The following is a 12,746-nucleotide window of genomic DNA, read 5'->3' on the forward strand; positions in this document are numbered from 1 at the left end:
TAACTAAAATTGATCGGAAAAACTAAATTGGCACAAATGCAAAATGTTTATGACTCAATTTGTGAAAAAAAAAGTTTAGAATTGAATTGACGTAATTACAATAACTCCAAAAATTTTTTGGTAATTCTTTCCATCGTGTCGTGTGGACAAAACTTTCGTGTGAGCCCATTGAGTTGGATCGGGAATCCTATCAGAGATATTACCATCTATAAGACGGGTTCACGACACGTCCTACTCGGAGATTTCACCTCTTTCTTTACGTCCCCGCGAGTCGCGACGACACGTAATATGATGACTCTAGCGATCTCCAGAAACGATTCCTCTTCAACTACGTCTCCATCGATCTCCAGAAACGTTCCTCTTCAACTGAGCGAGGACGACATCATCGATTTGTCATAAGGAGGGTGGGCAGATGGTGGGTTTCGACCACAAGTGATCGAGCCGATGAGCTTGACGTGCCCCCACCCCCACCACCGAGCAGACAAAAACAATTGGAGGAATTTGACCCCGTCGACATTCCCACACTAGGGTCCCGTCGATGCAGTGGGAGACCCGAAACTCGAAGAAGCACCTTGGAAGATGCTTGGAATATGCACGTATTCACCAAGGGTTTTTCCCAAAACACCAGGAAGATCATTAGCTTCTTAAGCTCTCTTTATTTCGCGAAAAATAAATCGCTTGAAGTAATTAGTTTGTGAATTTTTTTCGTTATCGACAATACTTTACAACTACTCTTTTTCGTGGACAATGCAAGTATTTTTCGTTCATTCATTTTTGTATTGGATACAAGCGGCCGTTTTCGGGAAAATAATTGCGATTAAATTCGCGCAACTTACACGCATTCCCTGAAATTGAAATTGGACCCCACATTCTTCTTCTTTCTTTCTTACTATTTTTGCCTTTGAATTATGAGATTTGGAAATTAGAAGTTTATCGACGCGAAAATTGCGTAGAATTATCTACCCAGTATCATTACTCTTTATAAAACGAGGCACTCTTAATCGTTGACTCGATTGACTCTCACGACAACAACATTTTCACTATCCGCAAGATTAATGCATCGCGATTTTCATGACGTAAATTATTTTATCCCTTACCATTGAATTAATTAGGATAATTCATATTGGGTAAATGACACAAATAAACCCTAACTTTGAGTTAGTATAAACGTGATCCCTAAACTTTAAATTAATTTAATGTGGTCTATAAACTTTATCCCAATGTGCAATGTCATCCTCGAACTTTTAACTTATTCAATGTAGTCTCAGAAATTTGGTACCTGTTTTGTTTGGTTCCTAGATCGTATAAAAATGTTCAATATGATCCATGAACTTGAATTAATGGAAGGACAACGTTGAGCATTTTTATACGGTTTAGCGACTAAATTGAACACGTACAAAAACTTCAGGAACCTCACTGGATAAATTAAAAAGTCACATTGCACATTGGACTAAAAGTTTAAAGATCACATTGAATAAATTTAAAATTCGAGGACCACATTAGACATTGAGCAAAGTTTAGGAATCATTATTGTCATTATTCATTTCCTACATTCTCTCTCTCTTATTTCTTTTTTTTTTTTGGTTATGCTTGTGACAATTTTTCTTTCCTTTCTACCTGGAAAGACCTGCCAACGATTTGGACAGCAAAAGCCAAAAACCGACCTCTTCATCCAAATCATTGGCAACCATGTGGAGATCAGGTTCCCAAACTTACCTCAAGAGCCTTTCCTTTTCGGGTAATTTCCAATCTAAACTTTACTATTCTGCTTAGATTTGTAGCATCGTAATGTTCTCAAAGAGTTTATCTAGTTAAACGAAAACTAAACGTACCATTCAATTATGAAAAAGGAAAAGCAAAAGATAAATGAACAAATCTATCGATTTACTTCCCGTCGAGTGTGCGTTTATTTCGTAAAGAACGATGGATTTAGAAATTTTTTTAAAAAAAGGATCATTTGAATCGCTTACAAAACTGAGTCAACAGAAAAAATATAAATTATTATCGACAATAAAAGAAATTTATAAATTAATTATTTGTATTTTTAAGTATTTATTTTATCGTGATACAAACGGAATCTAAGATTGTTTGCGGGGCCCGCTTATTGATAACCTATAAGTAAATCCCACGAATTTGTGTATTTTCCTTGGCACGAAGCTTCCTAGAAGCTGCCATGGCTCTTTCTCTGGTCTCCACACTCCTCCATCATTTAACCCCCCACCTTCCTCCCTTTTTCCCCATAGTTTCTCTCTCTCTCTCTCTCTCTTCTCAGCTCACCTTCTTTCTCTCTCCCCTCCTCTTCTTCCTCACCCACCGTCTCACTCTCTCTCTCTCGCCATGAGGATCATCAAGATCAGCTCCAAGGCCCTCAGGCTCAGCCCTAAGCAATTCTTCGGGTCCCGGAAGGGCCGATCCGTCGCATCCCGCTCCGACCCGCCGTCGTTCGGCTCCGGCACCACCTCCTCCTCCCTCTCCGACGGTTCCTCCTCCTCCGTCCACAAGCGCGAGGCCCTGACCCCGACCAGCGTCCTCGGCGGAGGCGACTGGGCCGGCAACCTCGAGCTCTCCCGCGCGTTCGGGCTCATCGACCGGGATGGCGACGGGATCATCTCGCGGAAGGAGCTCGAGGCCCTCCTCAGCCGGCTCGGCAGCCGCGACGAGGTGGCGGTGATGCTGAGCGAGGTGGGGTGCCACGGCGAGGGCGAGGACGCCGCCGTGAGCATCGAGGAGCTGCTGAGCAGGGTGGGCACGGCGTGCGGGCCGGTCTGCGACGACGCGGAGCTGAGGGAGACGTTCGAGTTCTTCGACGAGGACCACGACGGGAGGATCACGGCGGAGGAGCTCCTGCGGGTGTTCACGGCGCTCGGGGACGATCGTTGCACGCTAGAGGACTGCAGGCGCATGATCGCGGAGGTGGACAAGAACGGGGACGGGTTCGTGTGCTTCGAGGACTTCGCTCAGATGATGGACCTGCAGAGGTGATGATGATGATGATCACGTTCAATTCATGTCGTACGATGATAATGATCTGAAGTCAAGTCAGTTTCTGCTCCTGATGATCGTACCGTACGCCGTTGTGATTTTTCCCTTCTTTTCTTGTGCCTTTTCCTTTCCCCCTTTTAAATGATGTCTCGGGCGGGTGACAAGGGCCGCGAGATCTCGGCAATGAAGAGATCAACGGCCGGGATTGTTTTGTGATGGAGGATCTGTCATTTTTTGTTCTCTGTCTCTCTCTGCCGTACATACACGAGTGACTAAATCAAAACTTGTACTCTGTTTTCTCTCCGTGTTGGGTTTTATCTCCTTGATGCATTCTCTATGAACCCATTTGCTTGAATTACCGTAATCGTTTCGACCGACGAACGAACGATCTCGATTCTCGGGGATGAAATCTAGAATTAGATACGATTCCTTCCATGGATCAGAGCTCGCCCGACCGAATATGTCAGTGACCCGGAACTTGGAGGGTCGATCTGTGATCCCTGCATGCTTTTTCCAAGTGCATTTGTTGGGGATAAGGTGAAGGCATTATCAACAATGGGAGGCGCTCATGTGTGGCTCAGTTGACTGGGACCGTAGCACTTCCCCATTTCCCAAATTGGCTATTCATGTTATTTATATTTTCATTTTGTCTTTTCCCGGTAGATTATTGTCGTGGTCCTAAGTCAAAAACTCTCCGATCGATTTCCTTATTCGGAAGCCAGCGGAATTTTGAGGACGCCTTCTAGATTCGGGACGCTTTTCTCTTCCTGCTATTGTTGAAATCTTTTCCCAGTTCCGACGGCTAGGTCGCCGGGGAAAAGGGGGTCGCCGGCCATCTTCCGAAAAGTCGTTCTTTCCGAAACCTTTCCTTTTTCTTGAGGTGATTTCCATTGAGACGAGAGATGATTAAACACAACACGCCATAGAATCAAATGAATTCTGTCTTTTTACTGTTGTTCTCACAGCCTAAAACGACAAGAACATAGTCATTTCTCATCTTTCTTCCCTCGTGATTGAAATTTGTGGGCTGTGTCCCAGTAAAACGAGAGGGCCGTGCCTTGTTTCCATGCCTGAGTACGACAGGCAGCCGCGAAAGGCTGTAAAGTGCACAGCTTTCTCGGCCTTCTAGCGGTCCATAGAGAAAAACAAATCCCATGCGCATAAAGCTGACTTCTCCCACTGCATCACGCTACGGAAATGAGAAAAAACGCAAACGTCTTGATACATGCGAACTGAATGAAAGACGAGACAAAAGGGAAATTGCTTTCTTTGAATACTCGAGAATTAAAAAGCAGACCTAATTTTTTTCCCCAATTGAAGGAAGCTGAATTGAATTGAATCCATCTCCCAACAAGAGAGGTCGTAATCAAGAGCCGAATGGCTGTGCGTGCTTATCCAATTTTCAGATAAGCGTACGCTTCTGAACACAGCAAAACGATCATCGTTATCTCTTGTTTCTCCATTTGTCTGCTTGCTTTTTCGACATTCGATCGTTTATTTGCGCGGAATATTTCTACGTCTTTACAGAGGATCATGTTAACCATGCACCCAATTAGCAAACGGAGTACAAGGGGAAAAAAAAAAGATAATGACACAAATAGTCTTTGAACTTTGTCTTACTATGTAATTTAGTCTCCGAACTTTTAATTTGTTCAATATGAGCCTTCAACTTTAACTCAATATTCAGTGTGAATCCTGGATTTTTAATTTGTTCAATGTGTTTTCTAAAGTTTTGGTACGAATTTTATTTAGTCCATGGACTATATGAAAATGTTCAATATTGCCATTCCATCATTTGAAGTTCAAGGACAATATTGGATATTTTTCATATAGTCCAAGGACTAAATTAAACGTGCACTAAAATTTCAAGGATTGTATTAAGCAAATTAAAAGTTCAAAAACAACATTGCAAATTGGGATAAAGTTTAAGGACCACACTTAATAAATCCAATAACCATCTATGTCATTTTTTCAAGGAAAAAAAAAGCCCACTCCCTTAATCTCTTGTACTTTACAGTTTACAACCCATCTGGAAGGGTTCTCATAGACAGTTATTTGATGGATTATTCAGATTTGGAGGTAATAAGATTGAGTTAAGGTCGTGGGTTTTTGCTTTTGATTCTCAATAAATTCGTAGTCATGCCATTATAGTAAACAAACAGTTTTCAAAGCTAAAAAACACATCTCTCAAGCACGTTCACAGTGCAATGGTCTTTGGGTTTCGCACGCGACGACCACAAGTAGTCGAAAATGGGCGGTTCGGCGGGAAGCGAGCGAGCGCCTTTTTTTTTCCTTAACTAATAGCGACGGCTCGCGACTTGATAATACGAATATTAATAGGAGACCGATTGGAATGGAGCGTCAGACACGCATACGACACGACACAACGATAGTCGTCTTCCTTCGCTTTGGGATTATAAATGGGCTCCCGAAACGGCGTCTCGTAACCGACGCCCGTAACTTCTTTCCTTTGGAATACTAGACGTGAACAGATAAATTGAATAAACAAAGTTGTCGGGACGAGATAAAAACGACAGACAACTTTGGAGAAAACCGGGGACGTTCGGTGGATTTTTTTTTCCAATGTCTCGTCTTGTTGGATACGACGGGGTACGAAATGCGTGCTCTCCTGCCATGTGATTCCCTCTTTTTCATAATTGTACCCGTGAAATTATCTTAAGCTTTCCGAACTTTCCTGGAAACTTCGCGGGCGTTGTCTAGGAAGAGAAAATGTGTTTGGTGGTGGGGGACCAACTCTTCCTGGCCGTGACTCGGACAACGACGCGATGGAGTCAATTGCAACACCTGAGCAGTTACATTGGCATTGGCCAATGAGTTGGCCACTTTAAGTTTTGATGTAACAGTCTTTACCTCAAATTCAATGCCCCGGGCCTAGCGGACCTCGAGTCGGTCCATTAATAGATCCCGTCGATTGGGACCATTGGACACGGAAAGCGTGAGATGCATCCGATTTCCATCTAACGATTTTTATGGTGTACGCGGTTTCATTAGTGGGGTAATCACGTGGAAGAGACTGATTCTAGTGCTTGCCTTTTGCTTTTCTCATTGTACGTGGATATAAGGCCCGCTCATACCTTGTAAAGAATCGAAGATATCTCTACTCTTACTGTTTCAAAAATTTTCTCTTTGGATATTCTTTAGTGCTACTGGCCTAATAGATTATTATTGTAGGAGAGCAACTCCGCGGTATTTACGTTTCACGTTGATCTCTCGTGTGCGATTGAGCCATTCGAGAAAATTTCGAATTTAACGAGATGAGGGAGAATTTCATGTACCTAAGGCATTACGTTTGTCGTGCCTGATCGAAACTCAGAATTGTTAAAAGACGGGTGCACGGAGCATATCAAATAACACTTCCTCTCGCATGGAAGACAAAGTTCATTTTATTCAAACGGTTCGTTCCCCGGAACTTGGGGGGAGAGGAATGAAGGTGTACCCACAAGTTACGTTGGAGCTTGGGAATGTCTATCAAACGCTACAAACTGCTGCTATTGTTTCAATGATTTGATGTTGTGGGATCGTCTGTTTCTTTCGATCGATCCCAATGGCCTCATGGACAGCAGGCTCGAAACTGTAGAATAGGTGATTCCAGATTTGATCACAACTCAGAAGGCATATTCAAAGAGGTATGATGACCTTTTACCTGATGTTCCCTGCATCGTGTAGGAATTCCAATACGGTTTTGCAAAATAAGTAACTTTCCAATTAGGGATGCTATCTTATCTTGTTGGGATCTGAGCAAATGCATTTCCAGCCATTCAACTCACAATGTGTGCAGATCGACCTTAATGTTAGAAAGTTCGATCCGAAAGCTCACGTCGCTAGAAAGTCCAACCCAAGAGTTTAAACTATTAGGTGGAATAAGAAAAATAGAAAAAAAAAATCTCATCTCTGAACAGAAATTCTTTCCAGGACAGAAATATTACCAAACGCATCCTAGATAGTCCCGAGATAAAGGGCCCGTGTGTGTGGGATATCCTACTACACTCAGTTTGCTATTGTTTTACAGTTTACACCCTCAACGGTACCAGAAGTTGATCCACGGGCCATATTGTTACGTCAACGGTGTATTTATCTGGGTGCGGACAATTCTTCAGGACTGGGTAGACTCCAGCAAGGTATTGAGGGTTGCATTGAGGGAATCAGACACTCCTCCGAGTAAGGGGTCGTGGTTTGCATTGAGGGAATCAGATACTCCTCCGAGCGACGATACTCCTCCCATCTATCTTCGATGCTGTATCCTTCGAGTATTCGGGCCACTTGCCACATGGACGGTCGTCTTCTCGGGTCTGTTTGCGTGCACAAAAGAGCCAGCTGAATCGTTTTCTCTGTCTCCTCCGGCTCATACTCACCCTGCAGATCGGGATCGACGATAATTTCCCAACTACCCTCCACCAGATGCGCTTTTGCCCAGTCGACTAAGGTCACGTACCGGTCATTTGCAAGCGTTATGGGTTTATAAGGTCTTTGTCCGGTCATGAGTTCCAGAAGTGTTATCCCAAAGGCGAAGATGTCGTTCTTCACTGAGTATTTCGCACGCACATACTCTGGCGCCATATATCCAATTGTGCCGCGTATGCTCGACCAGGAATAAGAATCTTCATTTTGGGATCTTGATTCGAGTTCGTTCCTCGGAAGCACGGGTGCATCCTCGGTGCCATCCACCAAGTATACACCGTGCCCGCGCCTGCGATTGATGAACCTTGCCAACCCGAAGTCTGCAATGTGAGGCTCAAATTCCTCATCCAACAGAATGTTTGCAGGTTTGATATCTAAGTGCACAATGTTCAGATCATGCAGACGGGACAGCCCTCTCGCAGCTCCCAGGGCTATTTTTCTGCGGGTAAGCCAGTCCAGCAGGGGTCGTGTGACTCGTGTCTCTCGCCGCTCTCTCAAGCAGCATGACACACTATTATTGATCATCAAGGGGGACACTAGCAAAAAGTCCGCGCCTTGTGATGTTCTGCAAAATCCGAGCAAGGGCAGCAGGTGCTGACCTTGGGGTATGATGCTGCCAATCATTACTTCTCTTTCGATCTCTGAGATACCATGGTTGCAGCCTCTGTGCAATCTTTTGATCGCTACTAGAGAGCCATCAGCTAACTGACCCTCATAGACATTGCCAAATCCACCCCTGGCTATAAGTTTCTTGATGCTGAAATTTTGGGTAGCCACCTGCAACTCCTTCAGAGTAAACTCTTTGAGCTGTCTTTGGAGAAATTCAGGATGGACATCGAAATTGATGCTATAAAATGGGGTCTCTGCGGATCGGTCTCGAATCTCACGACCATCGACTTTAACAGCTGGGGCTTTTAAAACGATAGAAGCACCGGCGGCAGCAAGTCGGCTGACAATGGCTCTGGTGAAAGTGCAAGTGTATTCGAATGGCTGACAGAGTGTCGCCGAGGGTGACGATGATGGAGTAGGCGGAAAAGCTGGGTTGAAGTCATCGGGATCTTGGGCAGGATCGAAGGTGGCGAATTTGAACACCATTTTCCTTCCTCTTCCCCTTCTCTCTAGAATCCGAACCCGAGTCGCTTTATCACGAGCTTAACAAATGAATGTGTGGTGCCAGAGATGGCAGTGCCCCTGCTTCTTGTGGGTGAGAGCTGTTATATACAAGTTCTCAGGATCAATTCAGAAAAGTTTGACAGAGGAAACAGCAGAGGAAGCTACCCCTTATATGAAAGTTTCAAGAACCAACTCAGAAATCTAACGGAGGAAACTGCAGAAGTTCTCAAGAACCAACTCAGAAGTTTAAGAGAGGAAACAGCAGAGGAAACTGCCATGGCATTAAAGTCTGTGGAAAATTGTCAGGAGTTAGTCCCCTGCATACTATCAAACAGGGACGTTGGCCGATTTGAACTGACTAGTTACTACTGCATAAAAGTCGTGGAAAATTGGCGGTTTTGCCTGGGAGCGAAATTAGGAAGGGGGCCAAGTACTTTTTCTTACATAATATAGACGGCTTCCGACTAATATGAATATTAGAAATTCAATTAGAGTTAATACTATTAAATATTCTAAACCACGTCTGTTGGGTCCAATATCCCAAATTTTTCTTTGCCGTCAAAACCTCTAAAACATGTCCACATTGATGTCACTATTGTGTCGTGGATCGTCCTTCTTTTAACATTGTGCAGTTCTCAACTGCTGTTTGCAACGACGGTGGGGGCCAGCAAGGGCTATAAAACCTTCGCCAGATCTGGGTGAGGGTTGCCGGCCCTCACAAGGACGTTAAAAAATGAGAAAAGAAAAAGAAACAGAAAAAGAAAAAGAAAAAAATCAGAATTATTTTATTTTTTTGATTTTTTCAAAAATATAAAAATTATCCACAATATTTTAACATTGTATGTTTTTAATAATTTAAAAGTTAATTGATTAAACATAGAAGTGTTTTAGTATACGGGGTCGATCATGTATGGGTTGGATTGGGTATATGCCAAAAAATTTGTATTACAACAAATGTGTCATAAATGGATTAATGAGTCAATTTGGATCGGATGACCAGACCAACACCCGATCCAATCCACCAGTTTAACTGGTCTAGCAAGTAGGTTTTTCCTCGTAGGCAATAATTTATTCTCATTATAGGCTAATCGTGTTTCTCTTGTTACTAGTGAATGGTGATCTGAACATCATCAACAATGGCATTTCAAGTTCCATATGGGTCGAGAAAAGTTCTCTTGACTGATGTCTGAGCTAACATCCGCTCCCATCACTCACATCACAGTACTCCTTTTGGGAGTTTTTGCTTTACATAGATGGGTCGGGTTCTTAGGTGAACAAATAGATTATCTGGGTCCGGATAATTCTTCAGGATCGTGTTGCGGAGAGGAGATCCCTCCAAGACTCCCGAATTTTCGCGAGGAATGCTGATACTTCAAATGATACTTCTCCAATCTCTCCAGGATCCATATGACCTTCGAGAGTTCGGACTACTTGCGCCATGGACGGTCGTTTGGTTGGGATATCTTGTGTGCAGAGAAGAGCCAAGTGGATCACTTTCTTCATCTCCTCCTTGTCGTACTCGCCCTGCAGATTTGGATCAACTATAACTTCCAAACTCCGCCCTTTTACCCAATCGAATAACAACTCGGGCTCGCCATTCTTACGCCTTTCAAGATCAACAGCTTTTTGTCCAGTCACCAGTTCCAGAAGCATTGCCCCAAAGCCAAAGACGTCGTTCTTCACCGAGCATTTCCCCGTGCGTATATACTCTGGCGCAGCATGTCCATATGTGCCGCATACCGATGTCGTTACCTCGAGATATTCACGGTCGGATCCTGCTTTGCATTCGCTCCCTGGAAGTGCGGGTGCCTCCGCGATCCAAGCCTGAGAGTATCCACCGTGCCTGCTATCGACGAACATGGCCAACCCAAAGTCTCCAATCTGAGGCTCGAATTCCTCACCCAACATGATGTTTGAAGCTTTGATATCTCGATGCACTATGTTCAGATCATGCAGATGGGACAGCCCTCTCGCAGCTCCCGTGGCTATTTTTATGCGGGTAGGCCAGTCCGGCGGGGTTTGTGCTGCGGGTCGCTCTCTCAAGCACCATGCCGCACTTCTGTTGATCTTGAAGGGGGCGACGAGCAATAAGTCCCCGCATTCTGATGTTCTGCAAAATCCGAGCATGGGAAGGAGATTTTGATGTGGGGGTACCACGCTACCAACCATTACTTCGCTCTCGAACTCCTTTATACCTTGACCGCCTTTATTCCATCTTTTTATTGCCACTGCAGAGCCATCAGCTAACTGACCCTCATAGACATCGCCAAATCCACCCGTGCCTATAAGTTTTTCGTGGCGGAAATTTCGGGTAGCCACCTTCAACTCCTTGAGAGTAAACTCTTGCAGCAGTCGCTGGTGAAATTCTGGACGGACATCGAAATTGATACTATGAAGTGGTATCTCTGCGGGTCGGTCTTGAGTCTCATGACCATCAAATTCAAAAGCCGGGGCTTTGAAGACGAGAAGCACCAGCAGCAACAAGTCGGCTGACAATGGTTTTGGTGAAAGTGTAGGTGCATTCGCATGGCTGACAGAGTGTTCCCGAGGGCGATGATGATGGAGAAGGTGGAAAAGCCGGGTTGAAAGCATCGGGATCTTGGGCAGGATCGAAGGTTGCAAATTTGAACACCATTTTCCTTCCCCGTTCCCCTTCTCTCTAGAAACCAAACTGGAGTTGCTTTAACAAAAAAATTGTGGATTGCGAGAGATCGCTGCGCCCCTTCTTCTCCTCGACGGTGAGAGCTGTAATATACAAGTTTTGAGAACCAACAGGAAGGTTGACAGAGGAAACTGCCATGGCAGCTTCCAACAGGCAGTGTGAAAGGTTTTATGTCAAGCGGGCTCTCGTGCAATAATGGGATCTCTTCTTTGATATTGAACCCGTTGCTGTTGGAGCTTTCCAGGATGTTTCGCGGGTGTCAGTTGTCTGAGAAAAGCGGTCGGACTTCTCTGGTCGAAGACTAGAACATCAACCCAATTGGTCAATATATATATCAGCGTTAGCAAAGGGTTGCGCGTTTAAAATTTGACATGGTATTTACCTAGAATTCAATGCTTGCGCGTCAGACCTCAAGTTGGAGAAAGTTCTCTAAATTGCCGGTTTGAAATTGATAAAACCAGCAGATCCGCATTCGTTGTGATTAAGGACGAATGTGATCCTTCCCTCATGGTAAGACTCAATACTTTGATAGGATATGATAAATCTCGAGCTCACGTTCTCATGCTTAATACATCAAACAAAGACGGTGATGATGATGGAGTAGGCGGAAAAGCTGGGTTGAAATCATCGGGATCTTGGGCGGGATCGAAAGTGGCGAATTTGAACACCATTTTCCTTCCCTCTTCCCTTCTCCCTAGAAACCAAACCCGATTTGATTCATCACGAGCTTAACAGATGAATGTGCATCGGGAGAGATGGCCGTGCCCCTTCCTCTCGTGCCCGAGAGCTGTTACATATACAAGTTTTAGGAACCAACTCAGAAGTTCTAACAGAGAAACTGCAGAGGAAACTGCCGCGGCAGCTTCCAAGAGGCAGTGTGAATGGCTTTACGTAAAGCGAGCACTAAAAGTCAGTCCAGAAAAGACTGATTGGATGTCCCCGGCAAGCGGTGGGTGCCCACACGTCAATCGCCTCTTTCCCAACCACGAAAGGCCCCCTCTCCTCGTAAATTTCAGCTTCATTGCTAAGAAAATTGTTCCAACTTTGATCCTTTAACCTTTTTAGCGATAATCAGTAATCACAAGTGTCATAATCAATCTAGAAGCTGCTGCTGACTCAGGTTACTGGTGCTAGCGGAAGCAAAGCATAGATCTTGGCTCCATGAAGCAAATCCCAACACAAACAACTTCAAGTCAATACTTCCGTGTGGGCTTTTTCTTGTTCATGTTGCCGGTAGAAATATTTTAAAACCAAGATAAACCTGCATGACCCTCCTCCACGCCGCTACGACATGAATATTAGTAGTCCATTACTCCTTCCCATGACAAGAGGTAACTAATTCGTATTGCCTGTGTTTGAAGAACTCTTTCGAACCCGTCACATTGGAAAATTGCGAATTCACCTGCAATATCCACTTCTGTTCATTCTTCCCCTTGTCCATTGTGTTTCCTCGGCAATCGGTGTGTTAAGATGGAAAGAAGCACCGACTGCAAACTGGACGATGGCTATCGCCTTAATGCAAAGGCGAACACGCCATTGACAACAGGCTGATGATGATGCCGTGGAAGGA

The 12,746-nt window shown here is 44.4% G+C and overlaps 2 protein-coding genes and 1 pseudogene across 3 annotated transcripts; 1 reads left to right on the forward strand and 2 right to left on the reverse strand.

Annotated features, from left to right (window-relative positions):
- The first annotated feature begins 2,168 nt into the window (after positions 1–2,168).
- On the forward strand, positions 2,169–3,285 carry LOC115731391 (probable calcium-binding protein CML36). 2 transcript variants are annotated; one of them, XM_030662057.2, is made up of 2 exons: positions 2,169–2,989; positions 3,029–3,285. In XM_030662057.2, the coding sequence occupies exon 1, from the start codon at positions 2,338–2,340 to the stop codon at positions 2,980–2,982; it is 645 nt and encodes a 214-aa protein (XP_030517917.2). In that variant the 5' UTR covers positions 2,169–2,337; the 3' UTR covers positions 2,983–2,989; positions 3,029–3,285. The 2 variants fall into 2 exon arrangements, with proteins under 2 accessions (XP_030517917.2, XP_030517923.2); XM_030662063.2 differs by having other exon boundaries at positions 2,169–2,977; positions 3,017–3,285.
- A 3,789-nt stretch (positions 3,286–7,074) lies between these two features.
- LOC115729992 (BRASSINOSTEROID INSENSITIVE 1-associated receptor kinase 1-like) lies at positions 7,075–8,591 on the reverse strand. The gene has a single exon (XM_030660633.2). The coding sequence runs from the start codon at positions 8,494–8,496 to the stop codon at positions 7,075–7,077; it is 1,422 nt and encodes a 473-aa protein (XP_030516493.1). The 5' UTR covers positions 8,497–8,591.
- Positions 8,592–9,797: 1,206 nt separating this feature from the next.
- LOC115729982 lies at positions 9,798–12,401 on the reverse strand (annotated as a pseudogene).
- Positions 12,402–12,746: the final 345 nt, after the last annotated feature.

The sequence above is a fragment of the Rhodamnia argentea genome, chromosome 10, assembly GCF_020921035.1.
Source record: "Rhodamnia argentea isolate NSW1041297 chromosome 10, ASM2092103v1, whole genome shotgun sequence".
Classification (NCBI taxonomy): domain Eukaryota; kingdom Viridiplantae; phylum Streptophyta; class Magnoliopsida; order Myrtales; family Myrtaceae; genus Rhodamnia; species Rhodamnia argentea.

Excerpts from the sequence above, each read along its gene's own strand:
- LOC115731391 (XM_030662057.2), top strand. The coding sequence starts at position 2,338 with ATGAGGATCATCAAGATCAGCTCCAAGGCCCTCAGGCTCAGCCCTAAG.
- LOC115729992 (XM_030660633.2), bottom strand. The coding sequence starts at position 8,496 with ATGGTGTTCAAATTCGCCACCTTCGATCCTGCCCAAGATCCCGATGAC.